The sequence below is a fragment of the Podarcis vaucheri genome (assembly GCF_965113315.1).
Source record: "Podarcis vaucheri genome assembly, chromosome: 14".
Taxonomy (NCBI): Eukaryota; Metazoa; Chordata; class Lepidosauria; order Squamata; family Lacertidae; genus Podarcis; species Podarcis vaucheri.
In genome coordinates, this window is record NC_138752.1 from 44,989,038 (window position 1) to 45,016,346 (window position 27,309).

The 27,309-nt window shown below is 43.5% G+C and overlaps 1 protein-coding gene and 1 long non-coding RNA gene across 2 annotated transcripts in view; one reads left to right on the forward strand and one right to left on the reverse strand.

Moving 5' to 3' along the window:
- Positions 1-6,915: 6,915 nt before the first annotated feature.
- OTOA (otoancorin) overlaps positions 6,916-27,309 on the reverse strand; it is a 41,652-nt gene continuing 21,258 nt past the window's right edge. The window contains exons 20-29 of the mRNA XM_082199978.1: positions 27,198-27,291; positions 26,237-26,369; positions 23,270-23,457; positions 20,346-20,501; positions 17,290-17,432; positions 15,157-15,293; positions 13,960-14,057; positions 11,450-11,642; positions 7,468-7,563; positions 6,916-7,006 (exon numbers count right to left, since the gene is read on the reverse strand). Of these exons, the coding sequence (XP_082056104.1) occupies positions 7,496-7,563; positions 11,450-11,642; positions 13,960-14,057; positions 15,157-15,293; positions 17,290-17,432; positions 20,346-20,501; positions 23,270-23,457; positions 26,237-26,369; positions 27,198-27,291 (1,210 nt within the window). The 3' untranslated portion in view covers positions 6,916-7,006; positions 7,468-7,495. The remainder of the gene's footprint in view (positions 7,007-7,467; positions 7,564-11,449; positions 11,643-13,959; positions 14,058-15,156; positions 15,294-17,289; positions 17,433-20,345; positions 20,502-23,269; positions 23,458-26,236; positions 26,370-27,197; positions 27,292-27,309) is intronic.
- Positions 8,519-10,756, forward strand: LOC309519186. Its single transcript, XR_014213734.1, has 2 exons — positions 8,519-8,781; positions 10,680-10,756. It is a non-coding gene; the product is annotated as an uncharacterized lncRNA (long non-coding RNA).

The window sequence follows — 27,309 nt, forward strand, 5'->3', positions numbered from 1 at the left end:
ACCCATTCAATGATAAATATATATCTGTCACTTTCCACACAAAGCACAATATAAATTATGTAAGTAGATCATTAGTGTAACTTATATTAACTAGAATCCTAGAACTGTAGAGTTGGAAGGAACCCCAAGGGTCATCTAGTCCAAACCCCTTGAAATGCAGGAATCTCAACTAAAGCTTCCATGACAGACAGCCATCCAACCACCTTCTGGGGAAGTCCATTCCCCTGTCAAACAGCTCTTACTGTCAAGAGAGTTCTTCCTGATGTTTAGTCGGAATTTCTTTTTGTAACTTGAATCTGTTGGTTCAGGTCCCACCCTCCAGAGCAGAAGAAAACAATCTTGCTCTATCTTCCCTGTGACAGCCCTGTAGATATTTGAAGATGGATTATCATCTCGTCTCAGTCTCCTCTTTTCCAGGATAAACGTACCCAACTCCCTCAACTGTTCCTCGTAAGGCTTGGTTTCCAGACCCTTGATCATATTGGTTGCTGTCCTTTCCACATTTCAATTCCTTCAAACTGATAATCTACTACTGTTGCATTTGCCCCAAAGTTCTGCCTTGACATCATTAGATGTTTAGAAAGTTGAGGTAATTTTGATCTGTTTTAGAATTAATAAGTTTTGTTTGTTTTAAAGTAGGGTTGTTTATTTTTATTTATCTTATTGTGAGCAGGCAGCAACTGTTTTAGGAGTGTGCACGTGCATAATGCTGACCCCAGAAGTGGCTGGAACAGGGGGTGGGGACGGGGCAGGGAGGGAACAGGGTGGAGCAAACTTAACATGCGCTCCACTGATGCGCACAGGGGTCAGGAATGCACCCCCCTCCCCCGTGCTGAACTGTTGTTGCCTGTTGTATGAATTTAAATAAATAAATTGGGCACGTCTGGCCCAATCTCTTCATACTTCCAGGTAACTGATTAAGACACAGGTTTTTCAGCAAGTGTTTGGAGGGGAGGCCTGATTAGACAATAAAATTTACTTTGTCTGTCTGCTGCCATTAGTAATTGTTATGTAGCATGGGAGTAGCCAGGATTTATGGGGGGGGGGGCAAAACCAAGATATCTGTGATGCAGTTGGACAGTTAGTTAAGTATTTTTATTTATTTATTTGATTTAGGGGGGGCAGCTGTTCCCCCTGCACCTCCCAAGCAAGCTATGTCCATGCTATGTAGTGCTTTTGTTATGAATTGCTGTGTTTTTATTTAAGGCCCCATCTGCACAGTGCAGTTAAAACTGTATTATGCTACATTAAACAGTCATGGCTTTCCCCAAGGAATCCGGAGAACTGTAGTTTATAACAGGTACTGCATCTTGCTAGGAGGCTCCTATCCCTGTTCATAGAGCTACGCTCTCCAGAATTTCCTGGGAAGAGGAATTTACTGTGCAGTCTATCAGTAGTAATGGGACAAACTCATTTGTTAAGTGTCCATGCTCCAGGGAGGGCTCTCAGCAGCTGGAGTCTCAGTGCAAGGAGGGAAAAGCCTTTTACCAAAACACCCAAGAGAGCAGGGTTCAAAGTGCAATGAAGCCTCAACAGGGGAAGGTAGGGTTGCCATGTGTCCTCTTTTTCCAGGACGCATCCTCTTTTTCAGGTGTAAAATTTCTTTCCAGGTGGATTTTTTAAAAAATTGCCAAAATGTCACTGGCTATACTGTCCGGATGAGACATAGACATAGCTGGTGGTTAAAGACTTGCTTTCCTTTTCTCTTTTCCCTCCTACCCCCCAGCAATATATCACAACTTCTATTGCCTGCATATAGTCGGGGTATTTAAAATGAGAGTCGTCATAGCATCCTCTTCTTTGCTCTTCAAAATATGGCAACCCGAAATTGGTTATCACGTGGGGGGACGGTTTATATTCTCATGTTCTTTTGGAAAAACCCAGAGAAGAGAGCATTAGCCTTTTCCTCCAGATGTTCCCCAATGAATGGTATTCACAGAGAGGTATACAGACAGATGGATGCCAACAACAACACAATCTCTGAACCTGGAAGAAGCATGTCACCATCCATGATTATTAACCATTCTCCGCTCCCTCCTTATTCTGTCTCTCTGCAACATGCGCTGCAGCTCCTAGCAACAAGCCTTGAGTGGTGGTGGATGGTAAATGACAGGAATGCAAGGAGATTAGCAACAGGCGGAAAAAAGCAGCACCTGTCCAATTTTTATTTTCCGATTCCAACAGTGTCTCCACAACAGATGTGAAACATAAATCTATATAATGTTTTTTTTAAAAAAAAAACAACCCAAACACCAAGCAATCCATAGTTCTAAACTAGGCATTCTGGTTTAGTGGAAGGAGCAAATACAAAGGGCATAAAGCAGGGATTGCCAACCAGGGCTGTCTTTAACCGGGGGTGCAAGGGATGCGGGGCACCTGGGCGTCAAATTCTGGGGGGCGCCAAATGTATACCTACTGTATACCGGTCCCTCTTGATTGGCGGCAATGGAGCGAAAGTCCCTGCCCCCCTCCTCTGTCACTCTGTTACTCCATAGCATGAAATATTACTGACGAGTCAGGAAACAAAAGCATTTTTTTCCGCTGTGTTGTCGTTACAGGTGAGCAATTCCCCCCCCAAAAAAGTTCAAGAACTTTGAGTTCACCCCCCTCTAAAAACAACATTGGCTTCCCCCCTTTCCAAAAAAAGCTCAATAAAAGTTAATTTGGAGCAACTAAACTAAATTTGGGGGCGCTGGGCGGATCTTTGCACCCCAGTGGTGCATTTTGCTAAAGACAGCCCTGTTGCCAACCCAGTGCCCACAAGCACCATGGTGTGTGCAGGGCTTTCACCGGAGGTGTCTTATCCCCACTAGAAAGTAAATTATAAGGCAAGATGTGCAAGAACCTTCTAAGCAATTTCTGTGAAATGAGAGTGGGTATGATGTGGTTGCCTTGTGTATTCCCCACAAGTTTGAGAATTGCGCCCTGCCACACTCCCTAGGACAGCCATTTTGTGTTATGCCCTTCTCCTATAGCAGCTATTCTGAGACTGGTGCCTGCCATAGCTGCCAACCTTCCCCTTTTTTTGTGGGAAATTCCCTTATTCGCCGTTTCCAGCTGCTTCCTGCTGCTATCCCAGATTGTTAGATATCCCGTAGACTGTCCCCGGGACAGGTGAGGCTGCTGATCCCTTACTTTCAAATCTGAAAGTTGACAGCTATGGTGCCTGCAGTGCTCTCTCAAAATTTGAAATGAGCAAAGGCAGAATCATCCTCAGTTTAATCAACTCTTTATGAATCCTCAATCTTGAGTTCAAAAGAACAGCATCCAGGATCAAAGGAAACATGTTCCGAAGTAAATAAAGGGGCTTGTATCAGTAAATGAATTAAAACAACAACAACATCCTGTACCATTTAATCTTCTGGAACAGAAGCAACAAATGTATTATCTACCATACCAGAAAAGCTGGAAGGTTTTCCAGCAATTTTAATTATTTTAATTCTTTTTTTCAGCTCAGTCAGTACAGCATGAATCTCAGGGTCGTGGGTTTGAGCCCCAAATTGGGCAAAGAAATCCTGCACTGCAGGGGGTTAGACTAGATGACCCTCAGGGTCCCTTCCAACTCTACATTCTATGATAAACTAATCCAAATAAGCTTATAAGGTTGTTATAAGTAATCACCCCTCACCAACTTATATTTGCAAAATACAATTCAATACAAAATTATGGGAAAAGGTAATTCTGGAGGATTTTTTAATTTTAGAATAGCACACAAATAATTAAAAACACTTTGTAGACCACACAAGGTTTCATCCCTGACAACCAAATTGCAGTTGAAACATTTACTTTGTAAGCATGGTAATTCATTTTGGTTCCACAAGAACTTTTGCCATAACAAAACAAATGGAATTTTCACAGCATTTCTAACATTAGGTTTCAACTGCTCATTCAAAAAAGAGAGGGTGAACAAAGATTTTTCTTTTAAAAAAAACCACAGTCTTGCAACGTGTTAATTGATCACTTAGCATAATGAACATACTGTAATCCATATTTCAATGAGGCATTTTGGCTTCTTGGAGAAAGTACTGTACCACCTGCTTGCTTCCTTTTGACGTATCATATAGATAGGATATATGTTATCAAATGCTGATCATATTTAAGTATAATCTCCATTTTTTGCAATTAAAGTAATTGACACAGAGATTAAAAGATTATATCTAACTACAGGTCACCTTTAAAAAAAGTGTGCCCTGACTCTTAATAAAGAAGTGGGGAACAATTAAAACACGGAAAAACCACATGGTTGTCTTTTCTGGACTATGGTGCTGGACTATAGGCTGTAAAAGGTAAAGGTAAAGGACCCCTGGACAGTTAAGCCCAGTCAAAGGCAACTATGGGGTCATGTGGCCAGCTGACTAAACCGCTTCTGGCACAATGGGACACTGTGACGGAAACCAGAGTTCACGGAAATGCTATTTATCTTCCCGCCACAGCGGTACCTATTTACTTGCACTTGGACATGCTTTCAAACTGCTAGGTTGGCAGGAGCTGGGGCAGAGCAACGGGAGCTCACCCCATCGCAGGGATTCGTACCGCCGACCTTCTGATCGGGTGGCGCTGTGGTCTAAACCACAGAGTCTCTTGGGCTTGCCGATCAGAAGGTCAGAACTTGGTGTTATCTACTGAACCTGAATGGTGGGCGATGCAGAACCAACAAGAGGAAGCATTTCTTTACACTATGGAGTTCTCCATTACCCGCTGTAGCCATAACCACCAATTAGATTGGCTTTAAAAGAGGATTGGCAAATTTGTGGAGGATAAGGCTACCCGTGGCTACTAGTCATCATGATGGCCATGGGGTTCCAGGGTCAGAGGCATTATGTTTCTGAATGCCAGTCACTGGCCAACAGCAGCAAGATTGTCTGTTGTCCTTAGATCCTGTTTGTGGGATTTCCAGGAGCATCTGTTTGGCTACTGTGGGGGAACAGGATCGGCCCCAGCTATTTTGTTGCCTCCGGCACAGAATAAGATGCTGCCCCCCACCAACCCAAATTCCACGTACAGAAGCTGAATCTTACTTCCACACTGGCAATTGGATAGCATTCAATTAAGTTCACATTTAAAGGCAAACCCACCAAATTTGCAGGAACTGAAACCTAGCTGTCCTTCAAAATTCACAGTTCTCCAAATTTTGCAATGCAGTTCCCCAGCCAAATAATGCACACAATAGCGTAAAGTGTGCATCAAATGCATATAATAGTGAAAAATGACATACCAAAATGCATGATATTGGGGGAAATCGCTTTGTAAATATTTTCACATTGGGGAAAATTGGATATAAAAATGTGTCTTCGTAGGAGAAAATCACACTAAAACGCTGTCCATTTTTTCATCAGACTTTAAAACAAAATCACAGACAGCTGTGGAAATGTGGAGAACGGAATTTAAGATTGGAACAATGAGAAATCAAGACAACTGAAATTGACAGATCCATCCATCCTTACTTCCAGTGCCTCTGGCAACCTATGCTATTTTAGGGAGTAGACGAACAGGCCTGTGGTGTGCACTGCTCTGATCTCCAACAGAAGGGCCCTCAAGAGAAATGGATGCTGGGTTGTGCCTACTTTGGCCCCTGTACTGCCCACCACTGGCATATAGCCCTCAGAAGGTTACCCTGATATGAGAGCGGCCCCCAAGCTGAAAGGACCACTTACATTCCAGGGACGCAGCGATTGTGGTCCGTCACAGCCCCTTGGAGGTTGGGGGACACACCTATGTCCCCGGTGGCTGGCTTTTTGCTTTGGCCTCCGCCGGCCGCGAGGGGCAATGGGATAACCCAATTCAAACTGGCCTATGGTGGCCAGGGTTTGGGGCAGGACTTCAGCGGTGGACCAGGAGAACAAATGCCTCATTCTGGTCTGCCACTGAGTATTTAAGCCAGCTGTGCCAGGTGCCAGTCAGGGAAGCTGAACAACCCACCTACCCGCCCTGTAAATTGGCAGTGCCCTAAAGGAATGTGGGTAGTGCGTATGAAGAACCTTACTGTGGAGATACTTGGTCGTCGTATTCATGGCCAGGGAGGGTTTGCTTTCAGACATATTGGGCCAGTGAGGGGTTGTTGGTTTTTTTGCTTTTGTTGTTTGTCCCAATCTTTCTCAGAAAAGGCATTGGGTTGAATCCTCAGTCTGTTTCAGGTAGGTGAGATGCTACCTCACCACCTTGAGCAGGTGCGATATCTCAAGAGTCACCTGGTAAAGGGGTCTGGGTGGGAGAATCTGTCTGGAAGTTCATGCAGGGTTGGGGGTCGACGGATGAGCCATAGAATTTCCCATATGGCAGACCAGGGGGTCACATTGGTTGATCTGTGTCTTGAGGTGACCCTGAACTTAGGCACAGCCCTGTTCAATGTAAGCCATCCGTCAGGCAGCTGACCAAGGACAGATACCCAACGTCAAAGCATACAGATGTCTGTAATCAATAAAGTTGTGGAGATTTTCAACTCCACAACATTGTTGTGTCAGTTTATTCTTATGTTTTACCAAACCTTCCGGGCTCCTGGGAGCTCACTGCACATGGGCCCACAAATGATTCCCCACTTCTGTTCTACATAATACACCATGGAGTTTTTGTATATTAAGAGCATTCGCACCTGGGTGATGGAGCCAGCGGTCTGGATAGTGAACATCTTGTTTCCAGCAGCCAATATCTGTACATTTGAATCATCATTCAACAGCACGTGACACTAAATGGGTGTTCTGTCTCCCATTGGCTCACGTCCCAACACCTAGCAACTGAAGGATTTCAACATGTGTCTGTTCTCCTGGTGATTCATTCTAAAAGCTCTGGCTATTATTCTACAAACATTACATCTGGTTTTGTAGTGCCTCAATGGCCATTGCTACTTCTTATGGCCATAGTTAAGGGAAGATGGAAAACATCACTTGAATGGATTCCTAAGACTCACAGCTACCATACTTCTTAAAGAGCTGCAATGTTTTTATTTTCTCTGCATCAGTAGGCTTTCCAAAAGACCGTTTCTGTATCCACCCAGGTGAGCTGTAGCCGTCTGAAAATTGCATCAAGGTAGAGTGATATTGGGAGGGAAGAAATAATATACAGAAAAATTAATGCCTGACATAGCATTCTTACAGCACAATCCTTTAGATGGCTGTTCAAACCTAATCCCCATTGAGTTCAATGGGACTTGTTCCTAGGGAGCCTTAGATTTAAATCATATACACACTTCTCTGGGAGCAAGTTCCATTGAACTTAATGGGACTTACTTCTGAGTAAACATGCATAGAGTTGCACTGCACATTTCTAAGCAGTCAAAGTAGCAATTAACGGCATCTTTTTATTATTTTATAGATCTTGTTTTTTCAACAGTTAATAAGCTGCTATCATGGTATCAAGCACCCTTAGTGTACAAGGTTTTGTTTTTAGAAAGAAAGAAAGAAAGAAAGAAAGAAAGAAAGAAAGAAAGAAAGAAAGAAAGAAAGAAAGAAAGATTGAAAAGAGCATGCTTACCATAAACTCTTAACAGTGATAACTTGATTCAGGAAACAGGATGCAGGATGAATGCAGTAAACACCCAAAGACTTAAACTGCAGGAAATTGGAGCACCTGCAAAGAGAATATTGTACAGTGGTGCCCTGCAAGACGAATGCCTCGCAAGACGAAAAACCCGCTAGACGAAAGGGTTTTCCGTTTTTCGATGCGCTTCGCAAGACGAATTTCCCTATGGGCTTGCTTCGCAAGACGAAAACGTCTTGCGAGTCTTGCGATTTTTTCCGCTTCCCCCCTTTTTCTAAGCCGCTAAGCCGCTAATAGCCTTTTAGCCACTAAGCCGCTAAGCCTTTAATAGCCGCTAAACCGCTAATAGCGCTAATCCGCTAAGCGGGTTGCTTCGCAAGACGAAAAAACCACTAGACGAAGAGACTCGAGGAATGGATTATTTTCGTCTTGCGAGGCACCACTGTATTGTGAATTAACAGCATCTCTAACTTGCACATATACCTTAGTGAATTCAGCTATCTGAGAAAACACGGGGGAAGGATTCAGAGAGGTCATTCTCTCGACTGAAATTGGCCTATTGGTGATGCATGCTGCTAGCTATAGCAGTCATCTCTTTGCTCCAGGGGACTCTCCCAGCAGTACGCACTTTGCTCCAGTCGACTTGCTTCCTGTTCAACGCAAACCATAGTTTGCTATTACATCAGAACAAAATAAACAATGGTTTGTGATTACCTTCCAAATCAGAAATGGAAACCACGTTCAAGCCACATTGAAAGTTGTTTTGCAAATGCAACCAGAGTTTCCTGGTTTGGGTGGAATAACAAACTATAATTTACACAATACAGGAAGTAAGTGAACTGCAGTGCTGCTGAGAGTATGAAGTACCAAGAAAAATATTATGGAGTATAGGCAAAGCATTAGAGCATTACATCCACACCTCTTACTAGAGGTTTTGGGGGACATGTATAATGTAATATGAATTCCGGGGGGGGGGGGGCGTAGTGTTTTAGACTACTGAGCTTTGTGATGTCACGAGCAATATGTGCCTTATCTACATTACATAGGTAGAAAGGACAAAGCAGCTGCAGTGTGTGGTTAAAGAGCAGGAAATGACTAGGATCCTTTGAGAAGATACAGCAGACATAAAAGGAACATTGCCAGATCATTTGGGAAATGGGAACTTCTTCAGTGCCTCCATGAAGGAGAGATAATGAAGTTCCACTGTCAGCTGACAGCTGTTTTTGCTCCACCAAAACCCAGAGGGAGAATACTGGTAGCAGCATCTGTGCTCTCTTGAGAGATTATCCCTGAAGAATCAACGAGCCAGTGAGTACAAGGAAATTTGATTTACTCTGTTTGTACCAAGCTAGGGGAATAGTGGTCACCTGTCGCAACGCATGATGTCACAGACAGGAATGATGTTGCCAAAGTTGTCATTGAAAAATAAAGAAATATTGGGATGAACCATTGAGGTCCTACGGATCCCATAACTGGGAAGCTGCTTTATACTGAGTTAACATAGGAACATAGTGTTGTGAGGTTGGGGGGCCCTAGACCTCAGAAATTAATAAATGGTAGAATTTTGATTTTTTGGAGTATTAAAGGCAAATTGCTGGCCAGTGGAAAAATACAGGCTAAGCTTCCTTTCCAAGCCAGGATAGAGGTGTTAAATTGACAAAAGGTGTTGGTGGCCCATCTAAGAGGAATCTTGGGTCTGGGCAGACAGAGGTTGCCAAAGTGAGTGAGTGAGTGTGTGTGTGTGTGTGTGTGTGTGTGAGAGAGAGAGAGAGAGAGAGAGAGAGAGAGAGAGGTGACCATGTATTTTGCAAGGTGTGCTGGGAAGGAGGGAGAGAACAAAGACAGAGATTCATCTTGGGCATGCTGGCTAAAGGGAGGATGGGAAAGATGCCTTTGACTCCAGTGTTGCACTGTTGTGGGGAACAAGCCCTTCTTGAGATGACCATTCTGTAAGAGCTGGACTCCCTCCATCCAAACCTAGGTGTAAATATCTGAATAAATCATAAAACTACAACAGTCTCCGCCCTGGTCTTCAATTCTCCAAAGAAGCACAGGCCTTGGGTGAGCACCTGGAACAACCTGGAATTTTGCTACCACTCAGCAGAGAGTGGAGGTGGCACCCAACTTTTGTAGCAATAGGAAGTTGGCTTATACTGAGTCAGACCACTGGTCAATATACCGTAGCTCATTGCTGTCTACTCTGGCGGGCAGAGACTCTCCGGGGTTTCAGACAGTAGCTTCTCCCAACCCTATCTGGAAATGCTAGGGATTTCTGCATGCACGGCAGATCTTCTACCACTGAGCCAGGGCCCTTCCCCTGAGGAACATGGTTGCATCCGGACCAGTACTGTCTTCTCTGACTGGCAGTGGATCTCCAGGGTTTCACAAAGGAGTGCCAGGGATTTAATCTGTGACCTTCTGCATGCAAAATAAGTGTTCAGCCACTGAGCTATGGCCCTTTCCCAAAACGTAGCCTAGCCAGAAGTGGGATTCAAACCTCTACCCCCAGGGGAGATTGTGACCTGTTTGCAGTGCTTTAAACTGCTCAGCCATCCTGGCTGCAGAGCTCCTCCATCCTTGATTGCTTTTGTCATGGTTGTGATGATGATTTTATTATTTGTACCTCACCCATCTGAGTGGGTTGCCCCAGTCACTCTGGGCAGCTTCCAATAAAACACCAAACATTAAAAACTTCCCTATGCAGGGCTGCCTTCAGATGTCTTCTAAAAGTTGTAAAGTTATTTAAATCCTTGACATCTGATGGGAGGACATTCCACAGCGTGGGCGCCACTACTGAGAAGGCCCTCTGCCTGGTTCCCTGTAACTTTTATAATCAAAAGAAACATCACTTATTAAACTGCAATCTGTTTCACACCATTATGTTTTACACTTTTTGGGGAGGGGGTAATGTTTTAAAAAATAGAAGAAGAAATTGGTATGCTAAGTTACGTAGGGCTAAGAAACCATGGTCTCCACCAAAGGAATTATCATCCAGCAATTGTTCTTACTGGAATTTTGCTTTCTGGTGATAAGCTACAGCTGCCATTGTGTTAATTAAAGGGTTTGCTACCATATGGGTCCTACATAATGAGATGCATGCAACAAGGAAAGGATAGCACTCTGGTGCTGTATAGAGCAGGCTGCATGATACTACAGAAAGGAAAGCATCCTTTTGTGTTTATGTGGAGCTTTGTGTTTTTTTCCAGATACCTTGAGCAGAACTCTGTGCTATGGGTTTCAGAAAATTCAGACAAAAACAGAAAAAAAACCAGAAATTGCTGCAGTTTGCCTGTTCTTCTGTGGTCTGGTACTGGTTGGAAACAGAATGCTAGACTAGATGGGCCTTTGGCCTGCTCCTTTTCTTAGTGTCAAAGAAAGTAGATGTCAGTGGACCAAGGATGTAACTTAATGTTATAGGGCTTTTTGTGGGGCTTCAGTCTGGGTGACACCTGTGGGTCCCTTCTGGGCCTGTGATTCTGCATCCAGTGAGTTGGAAGCCATAGCCTTAGCTGTCCAGTTAAGTACTGCCATTTACATGTCCAAAGAGGTCGTCCTGTTGCCATAAAGACGAACGGGTGGGCCTTTTGCCACCTCACCTGGCTGGATGACATGTCATTCTAGGATGAAGAACAATAGAGCAAGCAGGAATTTTTGTGTGTAAGTTTTGGCTACTGCTGGAAGCTGGGGACACAGAGGTTTGTCTTGCTCTGTGCTGGACCTTAAGCTATGGTTTGATGATCTTGCTGTGAACCTAAAGGGGATGTGAAGCCTGATGGAGTGCTAATGTTGTGAGCCCCTCCATCGTATGCTCAGGTTGCATATTTGTGTAAAGAAACCCATATATCCTAAAGACAACACTGTCTCCACTGAACTTCATTCCAAGGAAACCAAACATAGTGCTGGAACCCCTCTCAGTGACTGGGATACATGCAACAATATGAATATGGCCTGAGAGTTGTTATTATTTTTAACTCACTGTTCTGAACTGATGTGTATGTCGGTCTGACCGTGCTCTCATGGAGCGGAAGCTCCTGGATGCTTGTTCTGGCTCCATCCATCGCCAGCAGAAGACTCCGAAGCTGCAATCCATTGAGATGCTGACGCTGCAACTCTGTCACTACAGCAGCATTTTCAGGACCAAGGTTTGCTATTTGATCTGGGGACAGCTCCTGGACAAAGCAAAACCAGATTTTCATGTTGTTTATTTATTGTGTTTCTATCTCAACCTTGTTCTCCAAGGAGCTAGTGTGCATGGTTCTCCCCCTCCTCATTTAACCCCCCACAACAACCCTGTGCGGGAGGTTAGGCTGAGAAGCAGTGACTGGCCTGAGGTCACACAGTGAACTTCATGGCTAAGTGGGGATTTGAACCCTGGTCTGCCAAGTCCTAGTCCAGCACGCTGACCACTACGCCACATCAGCACTCGTGAAGGATTTTCCTGTACAGGAGCACCAGGAAAAGTGAGCAGCACACAGGGCATTGCAGAGTAAATGCATTCAGTATACAGACATAGGAGCCAGTGGGGAGGGAGAGGGGGTGAAGCCGGTATGCTACCTTGAACAACCTGGAGGAAGAGTTGAAACTAGTATTAGCCCTACTCAAAGTAGACCCATTGAAATAAATGGACATGACCAACATTGGGGGGATTTAGTTTGTCTCATTTAGTCAATTTGTTAGTGGTTCTGTGTTTGTTTGTTTGTTTGTTGAGTGAGGGAAACATAACAGTGTAATGCAGTTATATCAACATACTTTATTGAACAGATAACATCCTCTGCTTATGTATTTAATTATTCCTGAAAATCCTTCCTATCTATCTATCTATCTGTCTATCTACCTATCTATCTATCATCTATCATCTATCTATCTATCTATCTATCTATCTATCTATCTATCTATCTATCATCTATCTATCTATCTATCTATCTATCTATCTATCTATCTATCGTGTGTATGATCACAAGAATCCAGGAGTATCTGTATTTTCATCTATACAACATAGAAGGTTGTGTATCTTGCTGGTGTGTGATGGCAAACCAGATGCAGGAGCTGGAGAAGACAATACACCTGCACCAAGCAATCTCCCATATATGACAATTTATCCTCCTAGCGGTTTCTGCTCCATCGTTTCACATCAGCAGCTTCGGAGTCAACCGTCTGTCTTCATTTGTGCTTGCAAAATGTTACACTGGAAAAACAATGATGCAATCAATGTGATCCACAAAACCGAAGAGATGTCATCGACGACTGCCTCGGCTGTCGGATCTTTTCTTCAGGTGCAAAATAATCTGTCGAGTGAGGCCATATTATTAAGCCTTCTTTGAAAACCGGCTACTGTTATAATTGCACAGTAATTATCTTTCCACGTAGAACAAAGATGGCAATTTGTGCGACTGACACCTATAATAGCACCTCTGAGTTCTCCTTGATTTTGTAGAACGTTCTTCATCTTTCAAAAAAAATTCTCTTTCCCCATTTAGGCTTTACAAAAATAAAAAGGATGAGAGAGCCCAGATATTGACTTTCATCAAGAGGAAAGGAGCTTTTTTTGGACTTTCTCAAACAACAACCCTTGCAGTAGAGGTTGCACCACAAAGCTATTTCTCTTTGGTTAAAAAATCAACAAGCAACATGGTGGAGAGGGGGTGACGCCAATGTTTAGTGAAATAGCTCTGCTACATATATGGAACCCCAATGACGGGATTAATGGACTATCAGTGGTCTGATGAGCCTTAGCTAGAGACCAATATGGTGGCAACAGCTTTGCTGTGACCCAGCTGGGATGGCCTTGCGACTTGCCTGTGGATCCTGCTTAACCGCTTTCTGACCTGTCCAGGAATTTCAAATTACATTGGGTTCGCTTTTCTAACACAGAGTAAATGAAAATCTCCTCAATCTCTACTTCATGTTATGTGCATAACACATTGCTATCATTCACTGGACTTAAAAATACAGCATGTACAAGCTATATGCTGCAAACCACAGGGGAACTATTTTATGTCCTTAGCTTCATCACGGAGTAAATGCAATTATATAGAGAGATATCAGCTTTGCTGGAACATGACCATTGTTACTTACTATTGACTATTTGTTTATGCTGCCCTTTTACTGTCAGGTAGGTTGGGCTAAGAGGTAATAATTGGTCCAAGGTCGCACAGTAAGCTTCGTGGCAAAATGGGGATTTGGACCCTAGTCTCCTGAAACTCTAACCAGGTGTATGGAACCTCCCCCCCCCGGTGTTGTTGGACTACAACTCCCATCAGCCCCAGCAAGCATGGCCAATACCCAGGGATGATGGGAGTTGTAGTGCAGTAGCATCTGGAGGGCCAAAAGTTCCCCACCCCTGCCACTACACCCTACTTTAATATTTCTAGAGACTTAAGAAGAAGCCCTTCAAAGTGTTCTCCGAACGAAGATACGCATTCACGTCACCGTTTATAACAAAGCAGAAGTAAATGGGGAAAGAATCAAAACATCCACAACACTTACTTTGAAGATTTCATCAGGGATATATTTTATTGCTGTTGGATGGAAATAGGGCATCAATTCTTTATCAAGAGCTTTTAATTCTTCCCCATTTAAGCCAGCTAGAGAGAGAGGAAAAGATTGAGAGAGTGAGAAAAAGAGATCAGATTGCAGCTTACTTAGTTCACACCACGGTGGATTAGGCTGAATTTGGGGCAAACGTACATTTCAGAGCCTCTGTATGCTTTAGCTGATCAATATTAGATTTTAAAATGTTTTCAGACACCTCTGGGAAATCAGGCCTTTAAGAAAACAAGGCGCTTCTCTGCAGTTAAATCAAAAGTTCAATGTGCAGCCCTTGTAAAAGTGCACCTTATTAATCCAATTTTCTTTTTCCTTTTGTTTCTGTTTTAAGGGCAAAAGTTGCCATTTCTGCTTGTGTTCTTTCCCATCTCCCAAAACATCCATATAAGGAACATATAAATAAACATCCATATAAGGAACGTATAAAAGACATATTATAAGCCAACGTCGCACAATCCGCCATAGCATAGTTGTCAATGTTAGCCATGCTCAGAGTAGGCCCACTGAAGTTAATGAACACGAGTGAGTCCTGCCCATTCATTTCAATGGGTCTATTCAGAAAGAATGACACAACCCATAGGGTTGTATCCAACAGCAGTCACACTCAGAGCAGACACACTGAAATTAATATATGTGACTAAGTTAGGTTCATTCATTTCGGTGGGTCTACTCAGAATAATAGAATTTGTGGAGTTCAAAGGGACAACGGGGGTCATCTAGTCCAACCCCCTGCAATGCAGGAATATTTTGCCCAACGTTGGGCTCAAACCCATGACCTTGAGATTAAGAGTCTCATGCTCTACCGACTGAGCTATCACAGCTGAGTAAACTTAGTTGGATACATCCCATACACACTCTGACACATGTCCCATTGAACACAATGGAACATATTTCAAGCAGACATGCATAGGACTGCACTTTAAAACTCTTTTATTTCAATGGGGTTAATTGCTCCTAACTTGGTTACCTTGTAGGCCACCACAACATCCCACCAATATTGGATCTAAGGTTAATGGTGACCAGATACAGGGTTCATCTTTTCCCTATTTCCCCTTCCATCTTATGATTCAGAGATATAGGGTACGAGGTGGACCACATCGCTCAGAACATCCTTGATACGGATGCGAGCCTCCTTACCTGCAATGTTGCCAATCTCCTGCAGGATAGATCTGTCCCACCCTGTAGCAATTCCAAACACAGACTCTGCCTTCTTCTTAAACTCTTTCAGAACGTTTGCGCTGCATGGCAGAGAGCCAATTCTTGAAACAACAGCACTGCAGAAAGGGCAAAAAGGGGACTGTAATTTTACACAGTTGGAAAAGCCTGAATATTAAAGTAGACTTAGTGGCGCTTCACGCATGAGATTCTTCCTAGACAGCTGTAAGGAATCATAATAATATCACGTTCGTTTGCACGATGAGTATCTATTTTGCTGCTTCCCACGGCTTCCATATATACATGTGCAATTATCACCTGAAAATTTTGACACTCGTGGGGCGGCGGAAGAAGCCATGTGTGAAGCTGCTCTGTGCATGAGCTGCATATCAAATGAAAAAAGATGAGATAGCAAATAATATTTAATATGTTGATCAAGGCAATAATTTGTACTTTCTTTATTTCTTTTTGAGTGGGCTAGCATCTGGCACTAGTTCATGATTCATAGCTTAACGTAAGAAAAGCCCTGCTTAGGGTTCTCAGGTCAGGAGTATTGCAGACCCTGAAATTGCAGGGCCCAAACCTGGGACTTTGGGGTGGTCCCTGGTGATGATGTCATGAAGGCATTCCTCAGTGATGTCATAGGGCAATCCCATGAGATGGAGGTTAATTGAGAGAAGGGAACAGAGGAAGGCAGACACCCCAAAGTGTACCTATGCTATCATTTGCAGCCAGCCCCTGCTGGGCTGAAGCTTTGAAGGGAATCTTGCCCACCTGTAGATTCAGGCTCGCCATCCGTCACTTGGAGGGGACCAGCCAAACCTGGAGACTTCAGGCGAGACTGGAGGTCTGGCAACCCTAGCCCTGTTGGGTCAGGCCAATGACCCATCTAGTCCAGCATCCCTGCTCTCACGGTGGTCAGTCAGATGCCTCAGTGGGGAGCTCATAAGCAAGACTTGAGTGCCACAGTCCTCTCCCTCGCTTGTGATTTGCAGAAACTGGCAATGGGAGGCAGACTGCCTGCCACAATAGAGGTAGAACAATGCACAACATGGCTGTTAGCCTTGTCCTCCATGGATTTGTCAAATCATCTTTTAAAGTTATCCAAGTTGGTGGCCATCACTGCTTGTTGTTGGAGCGAATTCCATAATTCACTTCTCTGTTGTGTGAAGAGGTCCTCTCCTGAATTTCAGCAGGCACACAACATACGTATTTCTAGTAGTCCCAAGACCTTTTAGTCTCAGCAGGCTTTTAATGTTTAATTGTCAGGGATTCTTAAGGATGATATATTTATTTATTTATACATATAGACATACAGACATACATACCCTGCTCATCTGGCTGGGTTTCCCCAGCCACTCTGGGCAGCTCCCAACAGAATATTCAAAACACGATCAAACATTAAAAACTTCCCTAAACAGGGCTGCTTTCAGATGTCTTCTAAAAGTCAGATAGTTGTTTATTTCCTTGACATCTGATGGGAGGGCATTCCACAGGGCAGGCGCCACTACCGAGAAGACCCTCTGCCTGGTTGCCTGTAACCTCACTTCTCACAGTGAGGGAACCGCCAGAAGGCCCTCGGAGCTGCTAGCTTTCGAGCTAATATGCTTTTACTACTGTTGCTAATACTATTAGTATTTCACACATTGGTTTTAACTGTATTCTGTTTTTGTACTCTTTATTGTAAGCCTGGGGGTTATTTATTTATTTATTTGTAAGGAACATTTCTCAAAAAAGTTTATGGCTTTTACTGTTAATATTATTATTTATTTATTCAGTTTATTAGTTGCTTGCTACATGAAGAGTCTCTAAGCAACTTTTTAAAAAAATTAGCTCAACATGCAAAATAAAATCAGAGATAACAATAAAAGCAATGCAACATTAACTTTTTTCTAATTTACCGTATTTTTCGCTCTATAACACGCACCAGACCATAACACGCACGTAGTTTTTAGAGGAGGAAAATCCGTAGGCATGCCACCCGTAGGCATTCCCTCCATAACACGCACAGACATTTCCCCTTACTTTTTAGGAGGAAAAAACTGAGTGTTATGGTGCAAAAAATACGGTATCTTTCGTAAGTGCGTTGTTAATGGAAGAATTGTGGTGCTGTACCTGAACTCAACTGCATTTATAGATTCGATCTCTGTGGAGTTCAGAGCACAAAGATTATGGCCTAGTCCAGCCAAATCAAAGCTTTTCAGGGTGTCCATTCCTTGACCTGAGTCTTCCAGAAAGCCCTGTAAAATCAACCTGGCCTGAAAAACAAACACAACGAAGATCTAACTCAGTTAAAAGCAGTTAAATTAGAAGGTAACAAGACTCTGCACTCCAGGAAGCTATAATGCAACTGATTATCATGGAATCAGGATGCTTGCACACAAAATAATGATAAAAGTGGCTTTACACTGAAAGTGAAAAACAACTTCTTTTAACTGACAATGTATGTTCTAGTCAAATATTGTCCATGAATCAAATTATAGGATGTCACCGTGGCAAAGAAGCAGTTTACTTAAAGGATCTTTTTAAGCTAGTCCCAGAGTCTGGGACCACTTTACTTGAAGGATTGCCTTACCAAATATATAGTTTCTTGACCCCTTTGATCTGCGGAACTGGCACTTTTACAAGTTTCACATAATGGTCGTTCCGAACTTGCAAGGAATCAATTCTTCGATGCAGCAGAATCTACACACTGGAACTTCTTGCCCATTTATATGCATAAGGTGCCTTCATTGTATCTTTTTCGGTGCCCATTTAAATGCCTACCTAGGCACGAAATTTTAACATGCATTCTATTATGTTGTTTTATTATGTGCTACTATTTCTAAGGGACGCGGGTGGCGCTGCGGGCTAAAGCCTCAGCGCCTAGGGCTTGCCGATCGAAAGGTCGGCGGTTCGAATCCCCGCGGCGGGGTGCGCTCCCGCTGCTCGGTCCCAGCGCCTGCCCACCTAGCAGTTCGAAAGCACCCCCGGGTGCAAGTAGATAAATAGGTACCGCTTACCAGCGGGAAGGTAAACGGCGTTCCGTGTGCTGCGCTGGCTCGCCAGATGCAGCTTTGTCACGCTGGCCACGTGACCCGGAAGTGTCTGCGGACAGCGCTGGCCCCCGGCCAATAGATGTGAGATGGGCGCACAAACCCCAGAGTCTGTCAAGACTGGCCCGTTCGGGCAGGGGTACCTTTACCTTTACCTTTACTATTTCTAAAATGGCTGGTTTTATTTAAATTTTGATAGATTTCAAATGTAAGCTTGTTTTTCAATTTCAAATAAACATTTTACATACTTAAGATATCAATGACTTCCCTTCTTCTCTTTCCATGGCTCACTTTACATATCTTATATCCCTGCATATTTTACAAAAACTATACCAATCAGTTTTCCATTATTACATCCATCAAAACATATTCACACTGTTGAATTTATCTTAACGCTGCCAGCGTTTACAGCTGTACACAACTATTTTCCATATACCGTATTCAATAAACATTTTGCAACCCTCTCTAAACGTATGTTCTTCTCGTTCTCTTATTCTATATGTGAAGCCTGCAAGTTGTGCATATTCTGTCAACTTAAGTTGCCATTCTTCTTTGGTTGGGACCTCGCTCGGTTTCCATTTTGGGGCTAACAAAACACGGGCCGCAGTTGTTTCACACGTAAATACCGCATTTTTCGCCCTATAAGACGCACTTTTCCCCCTCCAAAAATGAAGAGGAAATGTGTGTGCGTCTTATGGGGCGAATGCAGGCTTTCGCTGAAGCCTGGAGAGCGAGGGGGGTCGGTACGCACCGACCCCTCTCGCTCTCCAGGCTTCAGGAAGCTATCCACAAGCTGTGGGAGACCCAGCTCTCCCAGGGCTAGCGGAGAGCTTGCCTGCACCCAGAAGCTTGGGGCGCGCTGAGCTCCGCACGCCCCAAGCTTCGGGATTAGCGCAGCGCACCTGGAGGGGAAATAATTTTTCCCCCCTTTATTTCCCCCCCAAAAAACTAGGTGCGTCTTATGGGCCGGTGCGTCTTATGGGGCGAAAAATACGGTAACCTTTTCTGACACTTGGGGAAATTCCCAATTTTTGCTTTTGTACACTGTTCTTTATAAACTGCTTGGGGAGTTTATGTCATTTTAAGTGGTATATTGTTGTTGTTTAGTCGTGCCCGACTCTTCGTGACCCCATGGACCAGAGCACGCCAGGCACTCCTGTCTTCCACTGCCTCCCGCAGTTTGGTATATACACTTTCTTAAATCAAAGCAATAAAATGAAACAAGTGATCCAGAAGCTGGAACCTTTGGGATGCGGTGGCGGATTTTGCAATGTCGCCCTTCCCAGCCCTTTTTGCCACATGGAGCTGCTGTAGAGCGGGAAGAGCCACTAGCTAGGAATGTGCTAACATCTCTGGCTCAGCAAAGGAGAAGCCAACCCCCCCCCCCCCGGTTCCCAATCTGCTGCCAGTTTTTCTACATGGTAATGGGGCCCTTTATATGTCCAGCTGCCCTTTGTAAAAAAACAAATCATCGCTGTTTTTTGTGTTGAATATTTGCCCTATGGTAATTTATGGACCTAATAGGTATCTAAAGCCATTTGTACATATTGCCATGCAACCACTCCATTCAGAATGTAGGCACCCTATATACATAAATGAGCAAACCAGTGATATTTTAGGGAGCAGGCTAGCAGGCAGGGCCCATTACTTACATCACAGGAGCCTACACAAAACAAAACACTGTTGCTGTAGGTAGGTTTTATTTTGTTTTTTATCTTATATTTTGGAAATGTACATCCAGGGTTTTTTTCCCTTAAAATTTTTTGGGCCCCCCCCCCAAGAGAATGGGGCCCTAAGCTATAGCTCATGGGTAGGCAAACTAAGGCCCGGGTCCAGATCTGGCCCATCACCTTCTAAATCCGGCCCGTGGTCCAGGAATCAGCATGTTTTTACAAGAGTAGAATGTGTGCTTTTATTTAAAATGCATCTCTGGGTTATTTGTGGGGCATAGGAATTCGTTCATATTTTTTTCCCCCTTCAAAATATAGTCCGGCCCCCCACAAGGTCTGAGGGACAGTGGACCGGCCCCCTGCTGAAAAAGTTTGCTGACCCCTGCTAAAGCTTGTTTAGCTTACACATAAATCCATCACTGATGGCAACCACCCTACAGTGGATTCACCAATTGGACACACTCACCTGTGTAGGGCTCCATTCTGTTTGCTGGCTGAGTGCCACAACAGTATCAATAGAACCCAAATCCAGCTTTCCAATTTCAGTCTCATTTAGCACTGCAGCAATGTGCCCAAGGGAAACTATGTGGTAGCTCTTCCAGCTTGTCAGGGGGCCCCAAGACTTTAAAACAACAACAACAATATATTGGGGTTAGCCAGGAATTCTCCGAGGACAGAAGGTGTGACACCTCACTTTTTTGAAAGATAACTTTTAAAAAACAAATTATCATTTAAAATCAATAATGCGGCATAAAGTAAACAAAGATCACAGCCACACATAAGGGGTAAAACAAGTAACATTAGTTTTTATAAAATAAAATAAAATAAAATAAAAACAACGGTTACTCCTATCTGCTGGGTTGACATATGGTACATTAATGGAATTTATTCTAAGAATATAACAAGAAATCTACCTCTTTTGAAATATCCGATGAAAAGTACTAAGAATTTAACATGTCAATTTTGCACACATGCCCCTTTTATTTGATATTTGGGGAGGTGTGCGTGTATAATTGTTTTTGTATTATATAGTATATATATATTAAACTGTAATAATAAATTTAGAAACACAAAACAAGTTCTCCTCCTGCAAAAATTATTTCAGAGCTATGGCTGTCTTTTGGTTTGAGCTTAACAATGTAGTTTTGCTAAAAATACCTGCTGCCTGAAGGATTATGCATGGTTTAGTACATTACAGAAGTAAGCACGTATCTTCCAGCTGAGCACAGCTGGCGCATGCTAATCTTGATGGTAATTTCTATGGGCTGGAGAGATCTCCCTCTAAGGAATTTTTTTCAAAAAAAACCCTCAGCAAGCAGCTTTTGACTCATGACAGCAAATCATCGGATCAATCTTGCTGTTAAGATTGAAGTGGCTTTGGCTTGTTCTATGGTTGCAGCGTTCCTCCCTGCATGTAAATTGTGGCAGCCACTGGCTTTTTTCTTTTCTTTCATTGGGGTGGGAGCGGAAACTGTCAGATTGTAAGCACTGTGCAGCCCTGGGAATCTGTGGTTTCCTCGGAGGAGGAAGATTAGGACACCCCATCTAGGACCTTCACACTGCCAGTTAGAGATGGGTGAATATGTCAGTGTTGGTTTCTCTCAGTTTCTCATCTTTCCAACCTTAAATCCAGCTCTCCACATTTCCATGTTAATTTGTGATCTTTTAAAATCCTCATGAAAAGTCACCAGCATTTTAGTGCAAATTTCTCCTACACATGCAGCTCCAAATTCACATGGGAGTGTAATCTGTTTTGAAACAAATATTTTAAAAACTGTTGGAGATGCCGGGGATTGAACCTGTGACCTTCTGCACACAAGGCAGATATTCTACCACTGAGCTACAGCCCTTCCCCATCTAGGACTCAGCTACATTATTCATGTTATGCTATAACTGTGTTATAAACATGCAACACCAGATGGCGCTGTAGAGCACAAAACTTTGTCTATACGATTTTACATAGAGTTTTTCTTTTTCTTTTGTTATAACGATTTAATTTATGACATTTATTGTGTGCTTTCCCCCCTGTGTGTAGATCCAGCCCTAGTTTGGCCTTAAGTCATAGATCTAGGATACCAGAGTCTGTTAGGGAATGGCAGAAATGAATAAACGGTGGTATTCAGATAATATTTGGGATATGAAGGGACAATACAAGCAGCAGAACTGTGCCAGACAAGAAATTCCAGGCTAGCTAACTGAAAAACCATTAAGGATCAACGGAGAGCCATTAAGGGCAATTGGCAATGCAAAAAGCTATCATTCCCTGCCTGCTGCGAGGAGTGGACAGAGACAGGAGGTTTGGGAGGCTGCCAAGGTGATGGGGGATGTGATGTAACAGGAAAAATTGTCCTTTTTGAAATGTAAAGGTGTTCTGGGAACAAGGAGGAAGGAGGCAGAACCATCTTGGCACTGCACCGAGAGACTGGGAGCGATGGCTGGCTGCTGCTATGGACCCCATGAATCTTGGAGGGGAGTGAGAGACTGTGGGAGAGATTCATGGGGTTTGTGAGGGGGATTCTGTCAAGAGGGTTTGTTCTGACAGGTGGTAGAGCAGAGGAGAGCCGAGAACTCTCAGTATATGCTCTAAGGTTCTGAATCACAGAACACTGTTAAAAATAGACAAGACACAGCCCCACACGATGTTCACAGGAAAAAGGATCCTCAGAGGGAATACTCTGATAGGAAAGGGGTAGTAGTGATTCTGAGGCCAAGGAGGATTTGGAGGTCTGTAAGGGAAACAGACCAGTTAAAAACCTAAGTTCCTGAAGTGTGTGTGGAGAAGTCTGATCTATGGAAGATGTGTAAAAGAAAGTAACCTTAAGCCTGAACAGGATAGAGCGTATAACTGGAGACAGTATACGTTTTAATAAAAAGCAACAGCACTGTTTGTTACATTTCTGTGGAAGAAGAAGAAGCAAAACTCCTTGCTTACATCTGTTATAATAAAGTTTGTTTGCAACCTGTTTTCCCAAAAGAAAAACCCACTGTCGCTCGTGATTCATTCTCCACTGGGGATTTCACCTAAGAGAAAGGGAAACAGAGGCCTAGCACAGTGGTCCCAGGGAGAGAGAGGGCCGATGCGCCATTGCACCCTCCCTCTATTGAAAGGTTTAGGCGTAAATATGTGCCCAATAAATCATATTTCCTAAAGATGCTAGATTCTGGTGTGCCTCGATTTTCCCATTGAAACACAACCCTGGGTTAGCGCCAGGAACCCCTGTGGAATCTTGCTGCTGCTCAGCAGAGATTGGGAGTATTTTATATAACAGTATTTTATGATGCAGCGGCTGCTCAAAGGGGGAATCACTCAACCCCACTAACCACCCCCAAGCTCAAGTAAATGCACATCTAAGGAAGTTTGGTAAAAAAACAACAACGCTTCATAGCTACCTCCTTAGCTTTCTCTTTCAGCGCAGCAAGCTGGGAGGTATCGAAACGGACCACAGAGCCAAGGAATTCCACAGTCTTGGCGAAAGTGCCCGGATCCATGCAGGCCAGCTCTTGGGCTGACCAGAACATGTTGGCTTCTGATAATTTCATAATCTCCTCTGAGGAAGGTGCCATGACGTCTGCGCAATCTGGTACTGAAGAAGATATATTCGCAGAGAGGTTAATCACCGACCAAAACTCATTGACTGTAATGCTAAGCGGTAATTAGATCGTAATGCTAATCTTTTGCAAGATTACTGCCATGTTGGGCAGGGTGGGAGGCAGCAACAAATTCCATTACAAGGCAGGTTACTACCACAGTGGAGATGTTTCATTTGACGCTTCTATTTCTCTAGGGGGAGAGAGGGGCTCATCACCTTAAACTTCCTGTTACAGGGCTCCATGTGCGAGAGTTTTTGCCTTGGATATGCCAAGCACATTTGGATTTCAGCTATTGCCTATATTGAATAAGTTAGGCTGAGATAGCTTAGGCCAGGAATGGGAGACCTCTGGCCTAGGGGGAAATTTGGCCCTCCAGGCTTCCCTACCTGGCCCTTGGGATTCTCCCCAGACCAAACCATTAAGTATAATTGTACATTGAAATGGAAAATAACTTTGTATGTGTTTTGCACAAGGTGTAACATTGTAAAAGTCCATTGAAGCCAGGCGTGCCAAGTAGGAGGGGAGCTAGGGGGCCAGCCCCCCCAAAAAAATTCAATAAGGGACTGGGCCCCCTCAAAGTTCTGTGGTGGCTGTGCACAAGTGACACTGTGTCATGTGCAAGGGACATCAGCACGCCATGGGGTATGTGAGCGCACTGCAGGGCATGCTGACATCATGCGTGCATGCTTGGTGTGTGTGCACACATGGCATGCTGATCCGGCTCAACCCTGGCCCCCTCAACCACAGGGGCAAGGCGGCATGAGTGACTGAAGCTAAGCAAGGGCAGCAGAGACCCTTACAATTGATAATTAACTAAGAATGTACCTATCTCTGCTCCTCTGTGTGAGGTGTTCAACTCACACAAAATGGAGATTTGCAACTGAATATCTTTCTCATTTGATCTAAAGTCAGTCTTTGTTCTGTGCTAATGACTCCCTCTCCAGGAACACAGCCTTAGGCTGGAATGCAGGCTGTGTGCAGAGGGACAGAGCTTTGGTTTTTCAGTTCTGGATGAAGTGATTTCATATTTCTAAGACGCTGTACCTGTGCTTGGACAAGCACATGATATGATGCAACTATTTGGATGTAACATTGTTTTGAGTGTCTGTTTTGGAACAAGTTCTGTTAGTAAAGCTATTGAACCATATTTTTAGACTGGAGAATTTTTATTTCAAGGAGAGTCAGTTTTCATTTATCCTAATGCTTCCAAAAGTGAAATAATAATAACAACTGCAATACACCCTCTCTCCAAGCCACACCCTTCGGTGGTCCAGCTTTGTAATGTACTTCAACATTTTTGCCTGGCTGGAAACGTGTCCTTATACTCTGATAATGCTTGCATGCATGGAAGATAAAGAAGTGTGTGTGTGGGGTGTGTGTGGGGTGTGTGTGTGTGTGTGTGTGTGTGTGTAAAAACTGGGCTACTGTAAAAAGGTAAAATTTGCATTCCTTTCTCCACTCACTTTTGCCTCTGGTCTCACCCACCACTTGTATATGGCCCCCAGAAGCTTGCCCTTAAGGGAATGTGGCCCTTGAACTTAAAAAGCTTCCAAGCACTAGCACTTACTGGGATGCATCAGCCAACATCTTAAAAAAAAAATCGGTTAACATCTGTCCGAGCCCTTAGAAAAGTGTGGCTTTGCAATTTTAACTAAAAAAGAAAGCAACTTTGCATTGGGCTATCTCCTGTAATAAAGTAGAACATCACAGATGCTGATTAGGAGCCGAGTTTTTCCCCACTAAGCAAATTACAGCGAGGGTGTACCAAAGAGATTTGTACTTGGAACGGAAGCGAAAGGAAGGATTTGCTTCAATCAAACAGAACTACAGAAGCCAGCAAAACATTCTAACAAGATTGTGTCTGCTGGGCCAATGGAGGGAGGGTCAATAATAAACAAACAGTAAATCTGATGTTGTACTAACAAAAATCCATTCATCATCTGTCAAACTGGAATAGCTTCACATTTTTAGAAGCAAAAGGGGGTTTACTCCACATCCTCTCTCTTTGATGTAAACAATACGCATGAAGAGGCAAGGATGGACAAATTTGTCAGTGTTGGTTTCTCACTGACCTGCCTGCTGTCTCACCCCTCTCAGGAAGCAACAGCGCCCCACCTGCTGGGAGGCCAATACTGCAGCTTCACCCCACCTGGTGAGCCACTTCTCCTTGCTTTCTGTTTTTCTTTATGAAACCTAGTACAGTGGTACCTAGGTTCTCAAATGCCTTGGTACTCAAACAACTTGGAACCCAAACACTGCAAACCCAGAAGTAAGTGTTCCAGTTTGTGAACTTTTTTTGGAAGCCGAACGTGCTCCATTTTGAGTGTTATGCTTCTGTTCTGAGTGCCACACTTCTGTTTTGAATGTTACGCTGAGGTCTATTTTTGCTATTTATTTTGCGTTTTTATTTGTGCGGCTCTTTTTTTTGTTTTTGTGACTGTGTGGCACCCAGTTCAGCTACTGATTGGTTGATTGTGTGACTGCAGTACATTGTTTATTGCTTTCATTTTATGGATCGATGGTCTTATTAGATAGTAAAATCCATGTTAAATTGCTGTTTTAGGGGTTGTTTTTTGCATTACTTTCTATGGGAAAGTGTGCCTTGGTTTTGGAACGCTTTGGTTTTGGAACGGACTTCCGAAATGGATTAAGTTTGAGAACCAAGGTACCGCTGTATAAATATTCATTTGAGACAATAGACAAACAAAGCCAAACTCAGCAGCATTTTTTTCCTGCTATACAAAGCCAGGAGTGCATTCTACCTACCAGAAGTCAAATCAGGTGTTGTCCCTGGGATGCTGGAGTTGTGGATAGATTCAAATTGAGCCAAGAGCAGCTCCTCAGTTGGCAGAACTGGCCCAGTCATCTTTGATGCTATTTCCGAGATGATATCAGGAAACTTTAAGGAGAGGGAGGGACAAAATAAAGATGGTTATTATTATCATACAAGGTGCACTGGCTGAAACGACATAATCTGCCAACTATGAAAGGTGAAGGAGCCCTGTCTTCTTTTGCATTGGGCCACCCTAGATAGCAATACACTGCAACATTTTGTTGCAGGTCCAGCTTGTCATGATTAATAGCCATGAACTTGTCTGACACCCTTTTAAAACCATCTAAGTCAGCCGCCATCGCTACATCCAAATCCAGTGAATTCCACAAATAAATGATGTGCTATGGGAAGCAGGAACTCCTTACTGTCAATCCCAAATCTATTGCCCACTCATTTTGTTAGTTAATCCCCCACAGGTTCTAATGCAGTTCAAGAGAGAGAGAGAGAAAGAGAGAGAAAACTACCTCTATCCACTCTCTCTGCACTATGTATCATTTTATTACAATAAAAAGGCAAGTATTTATTATTTTCAAGGCAAATGTTGCATCTTGCAAGGACTCTATATATACTATTAAGTGAACTCACCTGAGTGTGGGTCCTTCAGAAGCCAAAATGGCACAATTGAAACACAAGTGTGTGGCAAAGTGTTGTCAAAGGAAGTAGCAGCCTTGGGTGAAACCCCAAGGTTTTCTGAAGTACAGGGGGTGGGACTCAAACAGCCCATTGAGGATAGAACTTGCTCAGTGGCTATAGAACACTGTCTGTTGGGAAAGGGGATGAAACGTAGAGGGGAGGGGGAATGGAATGGCATATCCCGGAAAAGGTCAAGACTGGCCAGCTGGAATTGAGAACAGAAGCACTCCACACAAACCCCAGCAAGAATTCTGACAGTACCTTTTCCACGAGGATGTTTAATTCAGCTTTTGGCAAAAGGGCTATGAATGATCCAACGTCCCGCGTGGTTTCAGCTGTCCAGTTTCTTGGGGAACTTGGAAATACATTTTGG